Here is a 24,539-nt window from a genome sequence, read left to right on the forward strand (position 1 = left end):
ATGCTAAATATTTCTCCTAGAAAACCTCTGTTAGATCACACAAGGTTTTAGCTAATGAAATTATCATATATCATGGTGAGATATCTTTATTGAAATCAAATCACACCAGCAAAGTGCATCAATTTCAGGAGGAATGATTCAGCACTGATCGTGTGCTACACAATTAAAAAACAAAACATACAGTTTTATGTGTGATATTTCATTTTTTTTTTATCAGAAAATATACTGAAAGTGCCTGTGTAACTGTCTGCAGTGTTATGCTCTGTTTCTGTTGAAATTCATAAAAATGCTTTCCATTTAAGATTTTACTTTGAAATTTCGAAGAACTTCAAGTGATAAATGGTGAAATGGGTAGACATAATTTTGTCTGACATTAATGGCCTGTGTTGTGATCCATACACGACATGAAATGGTTTTATTATTATGACAATTTTGTGACTTTATTTGGGGATGATTTTATGGGCCAGAATCAGTGGGGTGCTGTTTATTCCACAGGTAGCTACATCGATTGACTAGGTACTTTCCATAATCCGGTGATTAACCTCCACCACCCCTCATTGAGACGAAGATATTACAGGCTGGAAATCAGACTCTACCTTGTCCATACTGCTGGATGTGTCAGCCTGTAACCAGTGGGCCAGAAGTTATAGTGTATATACTTACAATTCCCAGCTACAAGCTGGAATAATAGAACTGAATACCTTATCCTCATATATCATGTTGTAAATCATGATTATTTCTAAATCTTTTTGTGAAAAGGAGAAATCAGTTTTCATGTTTTTATTGACGTGGGACTAGTGTAGTGACCATGAATTGGAGTCGTCTCTGAACCATAAGTGAGGTGTATTATTGTCATAAACTTTACCATCATAAACGTAAAAAAAAGGGTAATTCGGAATCTCTGGGTGGCTTTGATCTAGCGAGGAGAGAAAGTTGTACTTCTATATTAGAAGTGGTGTCTGGCCTCTTCTGTGTTGTTGGGGTCATGTTATACAAACATGGACCCATCTGGATGATGAAGTTTATCTGTATAATTTATTTTTGATCTTTAAAATCATTGAAGTTGAAAGTATAATACAATATATCATGCTAACTTTACAAGTCAGGAATTCCAATGTTTACAACGCATATATTGGTTAAGTATTTCTTCAAATCAGAAGGAAATTTTGTTTTGAAATTTAGACAGGTAAATTCTAGACCAAAAGATTGTATTTGGTTTTTAATATTCATTTATTTGTTTTTTTTTTCATTGTTGTTTTAAACTAAAGAGAAAATTGATTTCGCTTTTAGTGGCATGGTTGTGTTTACATGAATGCATTTCTGTCTCAATGTGTTATTCCAGGAGAATCCTATTGTGATACAGAAAACATGCTGTCTGAGGTAAATAAAACAGACAAGATCAAAATGATTTTTAGTTTTTTATTTTCTTTAGGCTTCTTTTTTTGAAGCTGGAACATACAACAGATTTCATATAAATAATAAAAACACTGAAAAAAACATATTCTACAGCAAAAAGTGTGAACAGTCATGTATTGGGCGTAAATGGTGTGTTAGAGTGTGTTAAACACAAGGTCTGTCTGGTTTGCTACAGATCTAGTGATCATTGTACAGTTATGACAGCACAGCAACTGGAATGTTTTGATAATATGTAGTTATAATCAGTAGACCAGGTTTTTCTTCCATCACATTAAATATTTTTTTCTTTTGTGTAAGAAAACAGATAACACTCGTATGTAGGAATTTCTTTCTTACTCTCAAAAGAATTTATTTCACGTGACTGTCTGAATATTATTCAGTTTGATTCAGTTAAAAACTATTGATAACTATAAAGTTGATAGGGTTTCAAGTATTCTATTTATTTTGTTTCTTCTTGAAACAAAGATTTAATCTTTCCATTAAATTGCCTTTGTATAATCCTACACTGTTTAAGATAAAGTGTCTTTTTACCACTTCAAAACTGTACCAGAGGTGTTGTGCTTTAAAACTTAATTTGAAAGCGATAAGCTATACACCTCTATGTATAATTCCCGTTCTTAACAGCAAATTACACATTAAATTTTAACCAAACAGATATTTTATACTATCCTGAATGCGTTTCTCAGATCGCATTGCGTAATATTAACAGCTAAATGGAACGCTATGTCCATAAATAAATAATGTGTACAGTACAGTATTTACAGATAAAGGTCCATTTGTGATGTTTACGCAGCCAAATCATTGACAATTTTTAACTATACTTGACAGTTATTTTGCTCACGGTCCCTAGTAAGAGTTGCTGTCGACAATGTAACCCTCCACCCACCAAAAGAACTATTGAACACATCCTCTTCATTTGATCTGGCCAATCCATTCTCAGTATTAGGGGTGACATCCCAGTGATGGATATTATCGGTAAATAGAAAATAGATACATGAAATGCTGATGAATGGTGTATTGAAAACAACACTGGCAGAAGTTCTACGTGTAGACTTTGTGTCATGGTATAGTTAATATCAGACCATTGTTTACAACAAACTCCAGGAGCACAAAATGGAGGACTAAGATCACGTTAAAAATCTATATAAATTATTGAATTATATAGAGTTTATGTCATGTAAAAATACAGTAGTATGGCCCTAAGAACTTCAGAGAATTGTTGGTGTTGTTATATCATTTTGTATATAATGTATTTTATATCACAAAACGATTCATTACAATATCACATAAAAGTCCCTTGTGTAGAGTTTGTTGATTTGTGAGTTGTATAATAGATCGGAGATCTCACACAGTAACCAATGTCTGACTCAGCACTAGGATTTCAGTTTTTGTAGAAAATATTGTTTTAAAAATTGTAGAAATTGACAATTTACAAAAACGTCACACTCACTGAGTACAGATGTTTAAGAATTGAAAGTTTTAAAAAAAGTGACATAATTCACAAAACAGGGTCCTATGGTAATGGAGATTCTGCATGTACTCAATCTGATATCGGACAAAAAAGATATAAAGATGAAAATTTCAAACTATGACAATAGCACAACATTTTTCTTTCTTGACATGCAGCACTTGTGAATGGTTTGAAATTCTACTACACAAAGGGTCACACTAACACACATTTACATTGTGATACAATTTTACTCTGCCCATTCTGACCCCTGACAGAACTGTGGATTTGTAGGGTCATTATAATATAGGAAGAATCAGTGATTGTATCACAGATTCTTACACTGATAGTCTAAACCATCAGTTGAACACACTTTATAATAAATCCCATCATACAACAGAAATCACTGGTTCTGGTTGTGTAAACCCCAATAATCACAACCATTGAAGATTTCTCTCTTACACACATCTATTGTATATCACTGGTAACACTATACAACAGAGTAGGCCATGGCTGCACCCCGCTCCTCTATGTTTGGGTGGTGCACTGTAGCCATAGTAACAGTCAGCTGTCCCATTTGTGGCGATATCACTGATAGAGGTTGTGATTTTATATCTGTTAGAATCTCATTCACATCAACACATTCCTGTCGTGTCTTCTGATTGGCTGGACATTCCTGTCTAGTCCTTTGATTGGCCGGAGACCTACTTTTCCGTCTTGACCGGCGACTAGATATTCTTACATTATCACAGTTTGGGGGGATATTAACAGTCTGAGGCTGAGATAAGCTATCTAGGGGTTTAAACAATGGTAGTTCCTGTGCATTACTATTTTGGGCACTGTGTAAGTATTGTCCCGAACGCGAACTCCTGAAGCCCGAGTCCTCGGAGTCTGTAGAAGCTTGAGAATGAGGACGCTGTCTTTCAAATCGGTACTGGATCTCACTTAGTTCTGACATACCACTGTCATGGAATGTATTGTACATGTGTCTGGTGTCTTCCGCAGGAGTGTCAGGACTGACGTCGAAAGCTTTGTTATGATGCGGTAGAATACTCTGGCCATCTTGGGAGTTTGATGTTCTATAGATCCATTTTGGGGGTAGGGGAGGACGTGGCACTTTATAAGCCTCTCTCCCTGAACGAAACTTCTTGTGGGGATCAAACTTTTTGGTCATGATCTCCTTACGTAGTCTGTATTTGTTCCAACACAATATAAACACGATGAAGAGGGTGATGGTGATTATACACGGTATGACAATTCCAAGAAAAAAGAGGTAGTTGAGTGTCATTATGTCTGTCATGCTGAAGTTGGTGTTTCATCGTGCAGCCAGCTGTAAGCCACCATGATTTTAGGGCAGGTCCAGTTCCATACATCAGTCTGTAAATAAAACAAGAATCATTAGATTTCCATGACTGACCGCCTCGCATCTCTAAAACATCCTGCTCAGTATTACATGTTAACTCTACACTGTAATGATTGGTATGGCATATGTAGGTGTAGATATATATTTAAATACACAGACATTAAAAGTTCATTATTTACAAGTTATTTTTAAACATAGAATTTCAAGTATTAAAAACAAATTCCATGGTAATATTTTACCTAAATAGACCTATATGTCCTACATAAATGTGCTGGTTGTGTACCTGCACAGCTACTGGTTCTGTCTGATGATCATTGTAGTGTATCTTACTGTCTGTACCCTACAGCCATTAACTCACTCACCCAGAACCAGTGAAAACTTATCAACTTTCCTTGTCTTTACCTTCTCCCTAACCTCAAATGAACCACAACATAGGAAATGAAGGATAATCTTGATGGATAATTGACCTTATCAGGTGAAAATGGACTGTCCTTTGGGTTCAGACCCTACAGTAATTACACCCTTCAAAACCAAACCATGTGATTTTAACTTTCAACCAATTAAAAAAGCATGGTAGCACCATACTGATTATAATTTTATCAAAAAGCTTTAAAGTGTTTCCTGAACGGTTCTTATTTGACGTTAGACTGCACAAGAACCGGGTGACCCAGCCATAATTGTGGGGAACGTGGTTTTCTACACGACTTTATTTAGATGTACCCACTTATGTTCATTTTACAACATGTGACCTGAGACAAGTCAAAATTCCTGTTAGATGGTCCCTATAGTGACCCATTTGTCAGGGGTTAAGAGTGTGGGGATAAGAGTCAGGGTTGGGAGTGTGGGGATGAGAGTCAGGGTTGGAAGTCAGGGTTGGGAGTGTTGGGATGGGAGTCAGGGTTGGGAGTGTGGGGATGACAGGCAGGGTTATAAGTGTGGGGATGACAGGCAGGGTTGGAAGTGTGGGGATGAGAGTCAGGGTTGGGAGTGTTGGGATGGGAGTTAGAGTTGGGAGTGTGGGGATGACAGGCAGGGTTATAAGTGTGGGGATGACAGGCAGGGTTATAAGTGTGGGGATGACAGGCAGGGTTATAAGTGTGGGGATGACAGGCAGGGATATAAGTGTGGGGATGACAGGCAGGGTTATAAGTGTGGGGATGACAGGCAGGGTTATAAGTGTGGGGATGACAGGCAGGGTTATAAGTGTGGGGATGACAGGCAGGGTTATAAGTGTGGGGATGACAGGCAGGGATATAAGTGTGGAGATGACAGGCAGGGTTATAAGTGTGGGGATGACAGGCAGGGTTATAAGTGTGGAGATGACAGGCAGATGACAGGCAGGGATATAAGTGTGGAGATGACAGGCAGGGATATAAGTGTGGAGATGACAGGCAGGGATATAAGTGTGGAGATGACAGGAGTAAAACTACCAGGAAAATGGAGAATTAACAAGAGAAACTTTAAACAAATGCTATTGTCCTGGCTAAGTTAGCAAACATGAAATGTATAGCTATTCACACTGTTAGCGTTTATAAGATTTTTAATTGTTCTTTAAAGTACAATTTAAGCTATGTATTAATTGAAGATGCCAGTCAGATATTTGTATGCTTTGAAAGACATGATCTGACCAAACCTGGAGGTTCAGAACCATGCACTTCAAAGCAGACTAATAAATATCCTAAACCAGTTGTCAGACAGCAGAAAGTGATGTACGTGTTATCCTCAGGCAGTGGACTTGTGCCTGATGTACACAAGGAAGCAGGCGACAGTCTTGGTCTCCGAGGTGTTTGCCTTGTGGCATTAACTGCTGGTGGTCAAGCTCACCTGTAGCACAGGTGTGACCTGTTGGTGTAACTTACACCCATAGCTAACACTCTGTCACAACTCCCTTTGTCAAACATGCATTACCAGTAGGCAAAAAGGATATTGGTAATTTAGAGGTGTGGCAAAATTTCTTCTGGGATTTTTTCATCTTTTCAATGACAAGAAAAAATCTTTTGTGAACAATACAGTTTTTAATGGAAAATTTTCTCATAAAGGAAAATTTTGAAAGTTTCCTTAAACAATTTTTAATATATAACATTGTGATATGTCTATAACACAATATTTCTCTATATGGTCAGTGTCTGGTTTTTATGTATGGTCTGTGTTTCTGTATTTCTCTATATGGCCTGTGTTTGGTTTTCCACAGCTGCTCGAGACTTATGAGGTCTAGTACGTTAATTTTTTTTAGTTTTTGAGAGTTTATTTATACACTACAAATATTAAGGTAATTTGATATCCATTGAATGGCTTGAATTTCATAAGGTACACAAAATCATTGACACAAGACTGTCTACCAGAGTGAGCTCTTCAGAGGCCAAACAAGGACCAAGTCCAACATTCACTCTCAGGAAAGGTCTTCCATATAAAGAAAGCAGTGGAATAGCAAGGAAATTCATGTCCATGTAAAAAAAAAAAAAAATTTAAACACCATCTAAGGAATTAACTGAAGTGAGGTATGATATAGGTGATTCATTACCCTGAAAATTAGGAAATTAGCTGATCTCAAAAATAAACCAACAAACATAAGCTGAGAATAGGTTTCTGACATTTGTGTTTGATATTAAAGAAAATAAGTGACGTCCTAAGTTTTAGTTTTTATGTTAGCTTAATTATACATTGTTTTACTGGCCTGGTAATGTAAAGGAACTGTGATACCAGTGATACTAACAGTGCATTAGAATTGCTTTAAGTTTGCCCTCAAACTGATAAAATTCTAAATTCTGTTTTCTTGCAGAAAAGGTATTGAAAATACTAGAGACTTGTATCATGAACTGCACGTGAAGTTGAGAGTTGTGAAAGATCCCTTGTTTGTTTGTAACAATATTTCCTACTTACAACTTTAACCTGCTGGTGCAAGTCTGGACAGAAACTTGTGGTCTACAATCTGTGATTAAAAATCAAACTTTTTTCTTTATTGTTGAAGGGAAACCTGTTGTAATATGAAGAATTGGTGATATTTGTAATACAATGTGTATTGTTGTAGTAGTTACCTGTCGAGTAGTTAGTGTTACAGGATTAAAGGTGTGTAAATTAGAGACAGTGATTGATTTTTCATAGTTAGGAAGTAATGCTAGAGACAGCCCATGGGGTTTTTGGCTTGCTGTGTAGCCTACAGCATATTGTGATCGCTGTTTTAACGTAGAGGGCGATATGTGTTCCCCGTTTTATATATAAAAATGCTTTACATACCAAGGTATGTGATCATTATAGCCAACACCTGCACGACTGTCAACATGATTGCACTAATAATTCATGTACATCTAGGAAAGTTAAGGAGTTTCCTCACTGAATACGTTAACAGATCAGGTTGACTTACCAGCTGTGGTAAATGTGCAAGTGTTTCTTATATAGTTCACTGGTTTTATGATTTAAAATGAAGAAACATATAATGCAGTATGTTTGAACATTCACACCCTTGATATCATGATTCAAGTAACAAAAAATACCTCGTAAATATAGCCATATCTTTATTATTATATCTTTTTATGTCGGTCTACTTTACACACTGCCTTGAGATAATATCTCCTAATGTTGTGTGTGTGTTATGTTATCAGACAATGCTATCAGGAACACTTTAGGTCACTGTTAGCTAATTCTTTATAGTGGAAGTCTAAAGCATTTTATTGGAAACAATAAAAACACTTAAAACTACAAATAAAATAGAAAAATAACATTCTTACGGCTTTTCTGTACTTCCTGTAAATCAGGTTTAAACATACTTTGATACATGTATGTTGAAGCATATCATCAGTCATGTTTTTGATTTATTAAATTCAGTTATATATTAAAAATATTCATGACCTAGCCATTAGTAAGCAATATCTTTTCAGTAAGGAAATCTTGACACTTAGAAAATGAAATAAACACTTTTTAACTCACATGGTCATACATCAATACCAGACAATATTTCTATTTGGTAACTCAATGGGGCACCTTAAGATTCATGACAATTTTACATCGACGACTGTACTTAGTAACTCACAAGACAATATTTCTACTTGGTAACTCAATGGGGCACCTAAGATTCATGACAATTTTACATCGACAATTGTACTTAGTAACTCACAAGACAATATTATGTGTACTTGGTAAATCACAGGAAGAGCTGTGTGATACAAGACAATATTATGTGTACTTGGTAAATCACAGGGAGAGCTGTGTGATACAAGACAATATTATGTGTACTTGGTAAATCTCAGGGAGAGCTGTGTGATACAAGACAATATTATGTGTACTTGGTAAATCTCAGGGAGAGCTGTGTGATACAAGACAATATTATGTGTACTTGGTAAATCACAGGGAGAGCTGTGTGATACAAGACAATATTATGTGTACTTGGTAAATCACAGGGAGAGCTGTGTGATACAAGACAATATTATGTGTACTTGGTAAATCACAGGGAGAGCTTCTGTGATACAAGACAATATTATGTTTACTTGGTAAGTCTTTTAGAAAGGCTGTGTGATACAAGACAATAGTATGTGTACTTGGTAAGTCTTTTGTAGGGGGTCTGTGATACAAGACAATATTATGTGTACTTGGTAAGTCTTTTGTAGGAGGTCTGTGATACAAGACAATATTATGTGTACTTGGTAAGTCTTTTGTAGGAGGTCTGTGATACAAGACAATATTATGTGTACTTGGTAAGTCTTTTGTAGGAGGTCTGTGATACAAGACATTATTATGTGTACTTGGTAAGTCTTTTGTAGGAGGTCTGTGATACAAGACATTATTATGTGTACTTGGTAAGTCTTTTGTAGGAGGTCTGTGATACAAGACATTATTATGTGTACTTGGTAAGTCTTTTGTAGGAGGTCTGTGATACAAGACAATATGATATGTGCTTGGTGAGTCTTTTGGAGGGGGTCGGTGATACAAGACAATATTATGTGTGCTTGGTGAGTCTTTTGGAGGGGGTCGGTGATACAAGACAATATAACTGCTTGTTGTCAAGTCAGTAAATGAAGAATTCTTTAAATGTTAATGAAGATGACATGTGTTCATACAATCCTTCACACAGGTGTATTACATCAGATCTATATTAGGGTAATTAAATAGGCTTGGATAAATTAGCTGTTTTAATGTTGTCAGACCTACTGAGATAGCTAACTATACAAGGCTATCTTTATCATCAACAAAATACATGTCAGTAAATGTGGATTACTCAGTAACATTTAAACAGGATTGAGTTGGTGGTGACTCCTGTGTATACAGGTCTGGTACATTGTTGGATATATGTTTGTCATCGTAGTTAGAATATCATAGTATGGAATAGCTTTTGTCTCGTAAACTCGTGTATTTAATACATCAAACCACAAGTAGTCATATCTTACCTTGAATTGGAATAAATAAATCTCAAAAAAACTAATCAACACAACCGAAAACTGGCATAATATGCATAAACTCCATCCACGAAAAGGACACACAGGTAAACCTCCCAGCCATGTGCTCTGAAATGCTTACAGTGTAAAGCGAGCCTGCTGTACAGGTATCACAGACGACTGACAAAGGGTTCAGAGGTCAAAGGCAATATACGTCTCATGACCTGAAGGTGTAAATACAGTCTGCCATACAATTTCATCAAAATATTGTTAGCAATTTAAAAGAAAAAAAATGGTTTAAGGCAGTTCTAGGTTTTAAATCTTAACGGATTATTGAGAACAACACTAATTTGGAGAGAAAACCAGGCCCTGCTATAATCATAAATACCTGAGGCTGTGTGCCTGGAGAGAAGGTGGTGAGATGTTGATATAGTTTATTCCACACCATGAAATCAGAACTGAAGGAAATCTTTTTATATCCAATTCCAATGATAGGCTGGTGGAGACTAATGTGAATGATAATACACACAATTAGTGGCCTGTACTGTGATCTGCTACCCAATGGTGTAGTCTTGGCTTTGTTTAACTTAGCTATTGCAAGCAACACGATTCATTTCAGTGAGTTGTACTATTGAGGGAAAACTTAAACAAATATTTGTCTGGGCTATATAGCCTTGGCCACGACCAATAATTCAGTCTATATATCTCACTACTATTGACCACAACTTAGCCTATTTTCTTTCTTAAATATGTTTTCTTAGTAAAGAAACATTTGAATGTGTTTTGTCACATTTAAATTGATTAAATCACAATAGCAGTAGAATTAAGGTCCATGCTTGTTCCATTCTACCTGTGCTCCATTCAGACCCAAGTTTTCCAGGCCCCTTTGTCCAGACTAAACACACTAGCTCAGTCAATCTTTATTCATTAAATATTATTGGGAGAAATCAATTGATGACCGTCGCTATGAATTACACCACATGGTCAGTTCTGACTGACCACAAAGTATTCTGCAACAACACAGGCAGCTGGCTCACTAGACTGTAAAAGTAGGAGACCTATTGTTACTGAGATCATACAAAAATGGTATTGTTGATTTTGTCTGGTTCTTGATCTGATTCTATCAGTTACAAAAAGTGTAGTATATAGTAACACAACTGGTATTGGATTTACCAGGTACTATAGTAACACAACTGGTATTGGATTTACCAGGTACTATGGTGACACAACTGGTATTGGATTTACCAGGTACTATAGTAACACAACTGGTATTGGATTTACCAGGTACTATAGTAACACAACTGGTATTGGATTTACCAGGTACTATAGTAACACAACTGGTATTGGATTTACCAGGTACTATAGTAACACAACTGGTATTGGCTTTACCAGGTACTATGGTAACACAACCGATATTGGCTTTACCAGGTACTATAGTAACACAACTGGTATTGGATTTACCAGGTACTATGGTAACACAACCGGTATTGGCTTTACCAGGTACTATGGTAACACAACCGGTATTGGCTTTACCAGGTACTATGGTAACACAACCGGTATTGGATTTTTTCAGTTGCTGTGGTACTTCAACCAGAACTGACTCAGTCAGTTGCTAAGGTACCTTCACTGTTTTGTCAGTCTCGATCATTTCATGTAATTTTCTGTCTCATGCAGACTATCAACATTTATTTAACTTATTTTAAAGCAGAAAACATGCTGTTTTATTTGCAGGATAGTGTGTTATTTTTCCATATTAAGGAAACAATTAGGAATATCTCCCCAATTATAAAAAAAAAAAAAATCTTTAATTTTCCCATTTCATGCAGGAAGAGGCTGGTGTCAAATCCTGGTGGTAAAAATGGATTTCAGACTAAGGTCTTGTAATAACGTTATTATTTCTCAGTCGTGTAAATCAGCTTGATGAATTTTTTTGTTGTCAATATCCCAATTACATTATTTTAATTTGATACGGATGCCTGACTCATTCTAGTAATGGATCTGTTTTGAGCATAATTGAACAGAAATAGTTATTTATGTCTTGGCGGAGAGGATGTAGTAATTTATACAGTTGTTCAAGCATCATTTCATTAAGTTGTATAATTGAAATTTAAAGACGATTGTTTAGCTCTTATCTCACAGAAGTAGTATAATGCCCTGTGGAGACCTTCTCCACTGCTGTTTTGCATGTTTTCCATTTTAGCTTTTGATAACATGTAAATGATTTAGACAGAAATTCACATACAGCTTAAAGCAATCATAACAGAAATCCATGTGAAAAGGTTGGCAATTACACACTGAGTGAGTTGTTCAAATATGGGGAAAAACGAATCTTTATTTCTAAGAATCTTACACTTAGAAGGAATGTCATAGAAAACCGATTGTACCAGAAAATTGATATTTTTAAGAAACTTGGTATTTTGAAAATTAAATGAATCTCAAATGGAATTATTTTGCCATCTGATTGTTAGAAATGAATTTTTTGTGAGAAATTAGAAAAAAAAGGTTAGAAAAAAAATATCAGAAAGGAAATTCTGATGAATCAAAGGCAGAATATATACAGAGGGGAAAGATTTACATGGTTACCTTTTGTACAAGAATATTAAGACCAGGTGTTCAGAAAGGGTAAGCATTCTACTTCAATAACAGCAATATAGATTTAGTCAGATCCAAGTCACATCCTCAAACTGAGAACTGGGGCAGTGACATTTAAACAAAAGGGAAGTCTTTCTCAATATACATCCCTTAAAACCCTGTGTTACTGTTATGATTATTGTGAGACATGACACATACAAAGCAATGTTTAATTTTGTCCTTGGTATAAACCGATTGTTGTGTAAATTGTAGAAAGAATCTTGTTCACGAGCATGCTTTAATTCTTAACTAGGAGTTTCTCTTTCAGATGTATAATTATTACAAGAAGAAAGTCACTGAACAACTTATCATGTGTTGCATCAGGTTTTGAAATTGAAATTAAAAAAAAAGGTTGATATCTGTAATAAATTTTTACAAAAACTTGATGTGGAGGTTATTATTGAGTTGCTTTGTCAGTAATAAAATAAATTTGTTTCTATCATTTATCTGAATACGATACAAATGTAGAAATTATCAAGTTTGCCTGTATGAAAAGTACAATATTCTCACTGTTTTAGCTGTAGAGTCAAACATGTCTTTGTCTTCAGATAAAACACTGTTGAATTGATTAAGGACTTCTCAATTAAAGTGTCTTCATTGGAAAGTGAAGATTTTTAAACACTGTTTTCAGAAATACTGAGTGATCCTTGTTAAATATCAAACCAGCTTTAACTTTGTGATGGAAACACTTTGTCAATTTATTGGATATACATGTGTTCTTTTTTATCTTAATATATCACGTTATGTTTAGTTATTGTATGCAAGGATGAAAATAGATTAACATATAGAATACATTGCCTTAGATGATCGGAAAACAAAAGAAGTTGTTTTTTTCAATACAAATATAAAGCATTGTCTTAGATAAATAGATAAACAAAAAAGTTGTATTTTTCATTGTAGATATAAAACATCTTAAAGTATCTTTTTTAAATTTGATAACCATTCTTTAAGAATGGATACATTATAAAGAATTGTACAGACATTTTTTTCTGATCTCTTGAAATGATAAAGTAATGACTAGAGGTCTGTCTTATAGTGTTATGATTACAACTCTAAAAATTGTGATCGGTTTTGTTGGTATGGAAATAATTCTTCCTGATAACTGAGGTACTTACTCTGAGGTGACGAAACACATGCAGTTTTGAATATTTGATACACACAAGTTTGTCTTCTCTGATACATCCGACCTACCTTTAACATGCCATCACTGTAGAATATCAATAAAAGTTTCCATGTTGTGCTCCAGGAACCCACACTAACACTGCCATTTAGTATTCCACTAATCCAACAGGATGGCCAGATTCAGGATTCCATCACTTAACATGCAGATTTAGTAACGACACTGACTTCTGGTGTTATGCAATAATTACTGTAATTTGAAGTTTGGCTGTATTTTGCTGGTGTGTATGTGAGCCTGGTTATTGGGAGGCAGATATCCTGAGGTCCTGGCTAGGAGTAGTAATCCATACATCCACTGCTACTGTAGCCAGATTAGGCAGGCTACCCTATTTGTATTATTCTCTATCTACACAGATGGCCATTGACAGGTACTTGTCAAATTAGTTGGTGGCTACTATTGGTCATTCTGTGAATTATTTATCTACACATATACACATCAGTTAAACGCCAGTTGATGTTGACCTAGAGATAATTAGATTAAGATAATGACCCAGGTCATTGTATGTTTTCTTTGGAACGGCCACTCTGATTGGCCGATGACACTGAGGTGTAAAAAGGTACACTCACAAGGAGATTTCCTCACCTCTTTTAGGACTTCTATGTCCTATATGGCATCTGGGGGTTCTAGACCTTTTGAGCAAGAGGCATTCTGCTAATGAGTACTCCAATCTTACCTGTACACAAAAGATGGAGTAGGTTGACCTGATTGTGACATTGTAGGCCATACAGTACATCTTACTTGTACGATTCTACCTGATGAGTACATCGTACCTGTACAATTCTATCTGATGAGTACATCGTACCTGTACAATTCTATCTGATGAGTACATCTTACCTGTACAATTCTATCTGATGAGTACATCTTACCTGTACAATTCTATCTGATGAGTACATCGTACCTGTACAATTCTATCTGATGAGTACATCGTACCTGTACAATTCTATCTGATGAGTACATCTTACCTGTACAATTCTATCTGATGAGTACATCGTACCTGTACAATTCTATCTGATGAGTACATCGTACCTGTACAATTCTATCTGATAAGTACATCTTACAGGTACAATTCTACCTGATGAGTACATCGTACCTGTACAATTCTACCTGATGAGTACATCTTACCTGTACAATTCTACCTGATGAGTACATCTTACCTGTACAATTCTACCTGATGAGTACATCTTACCTGTACAATTCTATCTGATGAGTACATCTTACCTGTACAATTCTACCTGATGAGTACATCTTACCTGTACAATTCTATCTGATGAGTACATCTTACAGGTACAATTCTACCTGATGAGTACATCGTACCTGTACAATTCTATCTGATGAGTACATCTTACCTGTACAATTCTATCTGATGAGTACATCGTACCTGTACAATTCTATCTGATGAGTACATCTTACCTGTACAATTCTATCTGATGAGTACATCTTACCTGTACAATTCTACCTGATGAGTACATCTTACCTGTACAATTCTACCTGATGAGTACATCTTACCTGTACAATTCTACCTGATGAGTACATCTTACCTGTATAAATGTACCTGATAGATACATCTTGTATAAGTCTACCTGATGAGTACATGTTACCTGTATGAATGTACCTAATGAGTACATCTTACCTGTATAAATGTACCTGATGAGTACATCTTACCTGTATAAATGTACCTAATAGGTACATTATATATATATAAGTCTACCTGATGAGTACATCTTACAGGTACAATTCTACCTGATGAGTACATCTTACAGGTACAATTCTACCTGATGAGTACATCTTACAGGTACAATTCTACCTGATGAGTACATCTTACCTGTATAAATCTGATGAGTACATGTTACCTGTATAAATGTACCTGATGAGTACATGTTACCTGTATAAATCTGATGAGTACATGTTACCTGTATAAATGTACCTGATAGGTACTTTTGAGTTGTATAAATCTTCATGATGGGTACATCTTAACACACCTGTATGTGTCTACTAGGTTGATTAATCTACATGTTTGTGCCATCTTTGTGATAAAAACCTGCCTATATTTATCTGTTTAGTATATAAACCTACCTGTATGTGTTGGGGTGGTAAATAAGCGTACCTGTTTGAGTCTAGTTGGTAGATAAACCTACCTGTATGTGTTGGTGTGGTAAATAAACATACCTGTTTGAGTCTAGTTGGTAGATAAACCTACCTGTATGTGTTGGGGTGGTAAATTAGCGTACCTGTTTGAGTCTAGTTGGTAGATAAACCTACCTGTATGTGTTGGTGTGGTAAATAAGCCTACATGTTTGAGTCTAGTTGGTGGATAAACCTGTCTGTGTGCTTGTACTTGGTTGGTGAACCCAAAGCCTCTCTGATTTTACCATATCTATATTTCTGCTTTTGTCAGTGCGGCATTATTCTGGAAAATGTATGGATTTGTTTCAAAGTAATTCTATAACAAACCCCTTCCTTTTTTTTTTAATTAAACAGGATTGTGTTTTCTACTTTGGAAGCTGCTTTAGATACTGTTACAGGACCACATCTACCACCACACATGATATGATAAATAGTTATTAATGGTTTGTTGAGAGTAAGGCACCTGTATGGGCTGTATATCTGTTGTTCACTTTCCTTGACTGCTCTTTACACTTGAGTTGTGTCAAGTCTACCTCAATGACATGAGCTTGGTACCTAAGTATATCTATACATCATTGTCCCCCAAGTCTCTAATCGTAGGTACACCTCTCTCACAGTGTGACATTCACCCCATAATTACCTAACTGGGGGATGTAGGCAAAAAATGACACTTGGGTTTGTAGATTCCGACCACGTATCTCTAGAAATATACACCTCCTGAAATTTAAATTCAAAACCCAGAGGGGGAAGGGGGGTTTTCAGGTTCGAATATGCAGAGCAGGGCAAGTTTAGATAGAATCTGAATAGATGGGATAATTATACATACTGAAAAAGTGTCTTGTCTCTCCTCTTGGACATTTGACATTTAATAACTTTGTGATCAGTTATCCCTGTATTTTTACTATATGTGTGTAAATTTATCATAATGATGTGTAACTACATATAGATTTATGTGTATATACATGTTTATTGATTAATATAGGTATACTATTACTATATAACTGTTCTTTACATATGTACAGGTGTGGTGTAACTGTACAGGTGTGGTGTAACTGTACAGGTATGGTGTAACTGTACAGGTGTGGTATAAATGTACGTGTTTACAGGTGTGGTATAAATGTACACATATACAGATATGGTATTACTGTGCTACCTTAGCTTTTTGTTAAGCAGTACTTCTGCACAATGTATTGTCAAAACTGATACCTTTTCTCAAATTTCACCAAAGCTGTATAGCAAACAATAAAGTGCCTGACGTTGTAATTGACAACAATTGTTCTCTAAAAAAATCAACTCTCTTAAATAACGTGATAAGATCTCCACTTTGGATTCTTACGACTAGTTGGCATTCATGGGAGACCTTTTTTGTCATTTGGAGACCTGCATCGTTATACTCAGCCAATTCTGATTGAAATAAATGAGCAGACTTCATGGATCTCATTCATTTCGTAAGAAATTGTTTTAACTGGTACAGTAGATTCCAACTAAACCTGTTTCCAAATTGATTATTGTATTGGCTGGTTGGTTGTTAGAAATACGAGCTTTAAATTATTGTCCTCCAGTTACACTGTCAGTCTCTCCATGGAATAAGAGAATACTTGGAATGTTTTAGCCAGACTTCCTAAAACTCGTCCTTAATCTTATTGTCAGTTATTACTGACTAAAACTCATCCTTAATCTTATTGTCATTTATCACTGACTAAAACTTGTCCTTATTCTTATTGTCAGTTATCACTGACTAAAACTCATCCTTAATCTTATTGTCAATTATCACTGACTAAAACTCGTCCTTATTCTTATTGTCAATTATCACTGACTAAAACTCGTCCTTAATCTTATTGTCAGCTATCACTGACTAAAACTCGTCCTTAATCTTATTGTCAATTATCACTGACTAAAACTCATCCTTAATCTTATTGTCATTTATCACTGACTAAAACTCATCCTTAATCTTATTGTCATTTATCACTGACTAAAACTCGTCCTTATTCTTATTGTCAATTATCACTGACTAAAACTCATCCTTAATCTTATTGTCAATTATCACTGACTAAAACTTGTCCTTATTCTTATTGTCAATTATCACTGACTAAAACTCATCCTTAATCTTATTGTCATTTATCACTGACTAAAACTCGTCCTTATTCTTATTGTCAATTATCACTGACTAAAACTCATCCTTAATCTTATTGTCATTTATCACTGACTAAAACTCGTCCTTATTCTTATTGTCAGTTATCACTGACTAAAACTCATCCTTAATCTTATTGTCATTTATCACTGACTAAAACTCGTCCTTATTCTTATTGTCAATTATCACTGACTAAAACTCATCCTTAATCTTATTGTCAGCTATCACTGACTAAAACTCGTCCTTAATCTTATTGTCAATTATCACTGACTAAAACTCGTCCTTATTCTTATTGTCAATTATCACTGACTAAAACTCATCCTTAATCTTATTGTCAATTATCACTGACTAAAACTCATCCTTAATCTTATTGTTAGTTATCACTGACTAAAACTCATCCTTAATCTTATTGTTAGTTATCACTGACTAAAACTCATCCTTAATCTTATTGTCAGTTATCACTGACTAAAACTCATCCTTAATCTTATTGTCATTTATCACTGACTAAAACTCGTCCTTATCCTTATTGTCAGTTATCACTGACTAAAACTCATCCTTAATCTTATTGTCAGTTATCACTGACTAAAACTCATCCTTAATCTTATTGTCAGTTATCACTGACTAAAACTCGTCCTTATCCTTATTGTCAGTTATCACTGACTAAAACTCGTCCTTAATCTTATTGTCAGTTATCATTGACTAAAACTCATTTATTGAACTTGTTCAGTTAATTCTAGAATTATGTACAGCCTGAGTGTGTTATTTTTTAGCTAAGTCTAGAATTATGTACAGCCTGAGTGTGTTATTTTTTAGCTAAGTCTAGAATTATATACAGACTGAGTGTCATATTTTAGCTCACAAATTAAATGATCTTATTATTTCACACTTTGATAGTGAGTGTAGCTTGAGTGGCCTACAGGGACTGCTTGCACAGTAAGCCTTAAAGATAACACCTGCGAAGAGAAAAAAAGGGGAATAATTTCACTTATACTATCAGTCATGAAGTTGTGACAAGGAAGTGGAATTCCCAGTAATGCTTTGTGCCAATGGCAGCATGGCAGACTTAGCAACAGATATTCTCACTCACCAAGATGCTTCATCTCGTGTAGCAACAACAAGAATTTGGCTGAACAAGACTACCCCATTATTATGTTACTCAGCAAACATACAGAGATTGTCCGAAAGATTAAACTAGGAGAAACAAAACACCATGAACTAGTAAGAAAGACAATAAATACCATATTCAATGAGGAAAGAATTCTTTAAACTTTAGTTTAAAGGATTATTCTTACTAAATATTTTGTCTCATTTGTTTACCACTGTGAAATATATCAGTTATACTATGTTAATACAACACTCACTCCAAGTGGCATTGTCATTATCCATAGTGTCTGGAAATAGGTTCAAAATATTGGTTTTTTTTTATGTTCAGTATTTCAATAAAATTGATTACTGACAAGTAGACTTGATGGATTGTTATTTTGTATCAAGGAGGTACTGAAAATATATCCTGTATGTTATGGTGGTACTGAAAATAGATCCTGTATGTTATGGTGGTACTGAAAATAGATCCTGTATGTTATGGTGGTACTAAAAATATATCCTGTATGTTATGGTGGTGCTGAAAATATTTCCTGTATGTTAGGGTTGTACTAAAAATATATCCTGTATGTTATGGTGGTACTGAAAATAGATCCTGTATGTTAGGGTAGTAAATGTATAGGAGAATATATTCTGTATGTGATAGAGGCACTGAGAATATATTCTGTATGTGATAGAGGCACTGAGAATATATTCTGTATGCGAGAGAAGTATATGAGAATATTGCCTGTATGTGACAGAGGCACTGAGAATATATTCTGTATGTGAGAGAAGTTTATGAGAATATTGCCTGTATGTGACAGAGGCACTGAGAATATATTCTGTATGTGAGAGAGGCATTGAGAATATATTCTGTCTGCGAGAGAAGTATATGAGAATATTGCCTGTATGTGACAGAGGCACTGAGAATATATTCTGTATGTGAGAGAAGTATATGAGAATATATTCTGTATACGAGAAAAGTACATGCCAATCTCCAGTTTATTTATAGTCGGGCCTATTGTAACAGCCTCTCGGCCAAGCATCAGGGACTTTTTGATGGGAGACCTAGGTGGGTTTATGTGTCCTGTCAGCAGGACTCACTTATCACCTGTGATAGATGAGGTATGATGACCTCAGTAAGGTCACACTCATAACAGCTTAATTGACAAGTCTTAAAAAGGTAGTGTTGTAACCAGCAGGATCCTAGCCCCAGACTGCTCCTTCACCTGCCACAGTCACAAGGGATGACCTTTCTTACCTGTAGAGAATTGACCTTGATCGGGGGTGTCCCTTTGAACATATGATATAACCCTGCTGAGACTGATCTACAGTGTATAAACTCTCCCAGCTCCAACATTCCTCTCTGATAAAGACTCCATTACTAACCAGACATATTTATAATATCTTATCAACAATTTTCATCTTGTTTCTTAATTTTCTGTAATGGCTTTTGCTCTCATAAATATTCATGTAACTGTCAAGCTATTGTACATCACAACACTGTGAAAGTCAGGTATCATTACAGTAAGGTGAATGTCGAGTACCAAGCTCAGGAGATGTTGAAAACCTCATCATCACAACACTGTGAAAGTCAGGTATCGTTATAGTAAGGTGAATGTCGGGTACCAAGCTCAGGAGATGTTGAACACCTCATCATCACAACACTGTGAAAGGTATCATTACAGTAAGGTGAATGTCGGGTACCAAGCTCAGGAGATGTTGAACATCTCATCATCACAACACTGTGAAAGGTATCATTACAGTAAGGTTAATGTCGGGTACCAAGCTCAGGAGATGTTGAACACTTCATCATCACAACACTGTGAAAGTCAGGTATCATCACAGTAAGGTGAATGTCGGGTACCAAGCTCAGAAGATGTTGAACATCTCATCATCACAACACTGTGAAAGGTATCATTACAATAAGGTGAATGTCGGGTACCAAGCTCAGAAGATGTTGAACATCTCATCATCACAACACTGTGAAAGGTATCATTACAGTAAGGTGAATGTCGAGTACCAAGCTCAGGAGATGTTGAACACCTCATCATCACAACACTGTGAAAGGTATCATTACAATAAGGTGAATGTCGAGTACCAAGCTCAGGAGATGTTGAACACCTCATCATCACAACACTGTGAAAGGTATCATTACAGTAAGGTGAATGTCGAGTACCAAGCTCAGGAGATGTTGAACACCTCATCATCACAACACTGTGAAAGGTATCATTACAGTAAGGTGAATGTCGAGTACCAAGCTCAGGAGATGTTGAACACCTCATCATCACAACACTGTGAAAGGTATCATTACCGTAAGGTGAATGTCGAGTACCAAGCTCAGGAGATGTTGAACACCTCATCATCACAACTGTGAAAGGTATCATTACAGTAAGGTGAATGTCGAGTACCAAGCTCAGGAGATGTTGAACACCTCATCATCACAACACTGTGAAAGGTATCATTACAGTAAGGTGAATGTTGAGTACCAAGCTCAGGAGATGTTGAACACCTCATCATCACAACACTGTGAAAGGTATCATTACAGTAAGGTGAATGTCGAGTACCAAGCTCAGGAGATGTTGAACACCTCATCATCACAACACTGTGAAAGGTATCATTACCGTAAGGTGAATGTCGAGTACCAAGCTCAGGAGATGTTGAACACCTCATCATCACAACACTGTGAAAGGTATCATTACAGTAAGGTGAATGTCGAGTACCAAGCTCAGGAGATGTTGAACACCTCATCATCACAACACTGTGAAAGGTATCATTACAGTAAGGTGAATGTCGAGTACCAAGCTCAGGAGATGTTGAACACCTCATCATCACAACACTGTGAAAGGTATCATTACCGTAAGGTGAATGTCGAGTACCAAGCTCAGGAGATGTTGAACACCTCATCATCACAACTGTGAAAGGTATCATTACAGTAAGGTGAATGTCGAGTACCAAGCTCAGGAGATGTTGAACACCTCATCATCACAACACTGTGAAAGGTATCATTACAGTAAGGTGAATGTCAAGTACCAAGCTCAGGAGATGTTGAACACCTCATCATTAGCACCTCAAAGTTTAGGCATCCTCACAACAAAGTGATTGATTGTAGTATCATTGATATAGATGGCACCATCTCAGAAATAATGATTGTGAGATGTCATCATATTGTACATCACAACATGGTGAATGTCATTGTGCCCCATCTGATACAATAAATTGGATGTTAGTGACTAGGTATTAGGATATATGACATGATAATGAAGACCCCACTATAGAAAATTAATCTAGAAATTTTAATCATAATAAAGAAAAATAAAACATATTTTTAGTTACCTGGTATGTTTAGAAATGTTTGTGCGATTTGATTACTGCTTAGTTTCCGACAGAATGTTACCACAGAAATGTTACCACAGAAATGTTACCACAGAAATAGGCCCTGTAAGAGGTGATTTAGATGCACTTACCTGTGGTTTAATGGTCATTTAGCATACAGCCTTTAATTTACTGGTATATAAGTACAATAGACTTGCTAATGGTGATACAACTCACTACTACCAGTCCAGTTATAATAGTCTACAGGCTGTAAGATCTAAATTGAACATAAAAGTGGTCACACATATTGAAACAAGATAATAGTGTTATCAGATGACAGGTGTTATAATGGCTTCTAAACGATCCCAATAGACACACTCGACTGTATAAGCCAAGCTTATATAGATGGTGTTTACAGGATGATTGGGCGAGAGTTAAGCTTCAGTTAGTATGTGTTGTAAGTTCTGAATATATTTACTTAAAATACTCTCAGATAGTATCCATTCCTTCCTGAACTTGTGATAGATTATAATATAAAAAAATGCTGCAATGAAGATTTCTTTTCTTTCTTTTTTAAGAGCAGCTATTCTTTTTCATTTTATCAAAAAAAACAAATCTATTATATACTGCTGTCTGCATTTGAATTGCAAATTCTATAGGTAAAAGAAATCCAATTAATTTCTGATAGAATATAAGACCGTGACTGGTGGATCATGTTTGTCTAGTGTTAAAAGGGTGGAAATTTCTCAACACAAGATTGATCATTTTTTATACACCCTGAATGTCTGCATCATATCAGTTTTATCAAAGAATTTCGTTTGTAAATAGCAACAATCAGAGATACATGGGTGTTATTTGCATATGAGAATATGGCAGTATGTTTTTTGTATGGTAGAGTGGGACAAACCTGCGGACTACCGATGGGGTGAAGGTTTTTATCAGCACCTTTATCAGCCGACCATTGTGTACGATCAGGTAGGATGGCCGCAGTAGACGACAGAAAATGAAATGAGGGAAATTAAATTGGTTGCATGTGATTTCACAAGCAGGTTCAGATAACGGGCAATGTTATTGAATAGAAGCTATAGGCATTATGTAAGATTTTCTGTGACATTTACAGATAACAGTAAAGTTATTAGAAATACACTGACAGAGATACTGGCAAATAAATTGAATTTCGGCTTAAGTAGACATGGATTTAGATATAATAAAATCATATTAGTCCTGAACATGACCATTGATAACCTCCTTCGGTGCCTTGCTTAGCACAAATATACAAGTAAGTAGAGACTTTCAGGGATAGTTACACCCTCAATCATCACCTTACATCTTCTCAGATTTCAAGTAGTCACATCCTGCTTCAGGTTTGTAGTAATACCAATACTATCTATTTATTATGTAAAATAAATAATGGATATACTTTGTAAACACAAATCACTTGATTTCGATCAACAATAATCTGTATGATTTTGAGTCTCAATTCAAACTCTGTTACTGATAAATATAACACTTAAGTAATAAGTACGAGTGTTAATGATTTGTACAGTATCTGTCTGTTACAGGTACAAATGATAGTAATTTGTACAGTATCTGTCTGTTACAGGTACAAATGATAGTAATTTGTACAGTATGTGTCTGTTACAGGTACAAATGATAGTAATTTGTACAGTATGTGTCTGTTACAGGTACAAATGATAGTAATTTGTACAGTATGTGTCTGTTACAGGTACAAATGATAGTAATTTGTACAGTATCTGTCTGTTACAGGTACAGATGATAGTAATTTGTACAGTATCTGCCTGTTACAGGTACAAATGATAGTAATTTGTACAGTATCTGCCTGTTACAGGTACAAATGATAGTAATTTGTACAGTATCTGCCTGTTACAGGTACAAATGATAGTAATTTGTACAGTATGTGTCTGTTACAGGTACAAATGATAGTAATTTGTACAGTATGTGTCTGTTACAGGTACAAATGATAGTAATTTGTACAGTATGTGTCTGTTACAGGTACAAATGATAGTAATTTGTACAGTATCTGTCTGTTACAGGTACAAATGATAGTAATTTGTACAGTATCTGCCTGTTACAGGTACAAATGATAGTAATTTGTACAGAAGTGGCCTGTTATAGGTAAGATTGTTCATGATTTGTACACTATCTCCCTGTTACAGGTACAAGTGTCAATAATTTGTGCTACAGCAGTATGTTAAAGGTGGAGTGTTAATAATTTGTTCCATAGCGACCAGACATGCCAATATATATTATGTAGGTAACACAACACCTTGTATCAGTAGAAAGTAATATTGTAATTTTGATACTGGCCGTAACTACATTATATTGGCCCTGTGTTAGATGGAACATTAGGTAAATGACCAAGGCAGTGGGGTGGTTGACCTGTCGGTACAAGTGTCTGGCATTGAGGGGGTACTCTGTTATTAGGTATATATAGGCGTAAAGTCAATAGGGAGGGAGCTGAGTGT

General features: G+C 35.6%; 2 protein-coding genes across 2 annotated transcripts in view; one reads left to right on the forward strand and one right to left on the reverse strand.

The window, feature by feature from the left end:
- Positions 1 to 24,539, forward strand: part of LOC132551894 (U3 small nucleolar RNA-associated protein 6 homolog) — a 144,275-nt gene that overhangs the window by 50,984 nt on the left and 68,752 nt on the right. The window lies entirely within an intron of this gene.
- On the reverse strand, positions 2,873 to 13,566 carry LOC132551896 (uncharacterized). The gene is made up of 2 exons (XM_060216041.1): positions 13,415 to 13,566; positions 2,873 to 4,240 (listed from the first exon to the last, which is right to left on the reverse strand). The coding sequence occupies exon 2, from the start codon at positions 4,161 to 4,163 to the stop codon at positions 3,354 to 3,356; it is 810 nt and encodes a 269-aa protein (XP_060072024.1). The 5' UTR covers positions 4,164 to 4,240; positions 13,415 to 13,566; the 3' UTR covers positions 2,873 to 3,353.

The sequence above is a fragment of the Ylistrum balloti genome, unplaced genomic scaffold (genome assembly GCF_031769215.1).
Source record: "Ylistrum balloti isolate Yb309-2 unplaced genomic scaffold, AGI_CSIRO_Ybal_v1 Utg370226, whole genome shotgun sequence".
NCBI classification, from domain to species: Eukaryota; Metazoa; Mollusca; class Bivalvia; order Pectinida; family Pectinidae; genus Ylistrum; species Ylistrum balloti.

What these genes read in the sequence shown, in the direction of transcription:
- LOC132551896 (XM_060216041.1), bottom strand. Translation starts at nt 4,163, where the DNA reads ATGACAGACATAATGACACTCAACTACCTCTTTTTTCTTGGAATTGTC.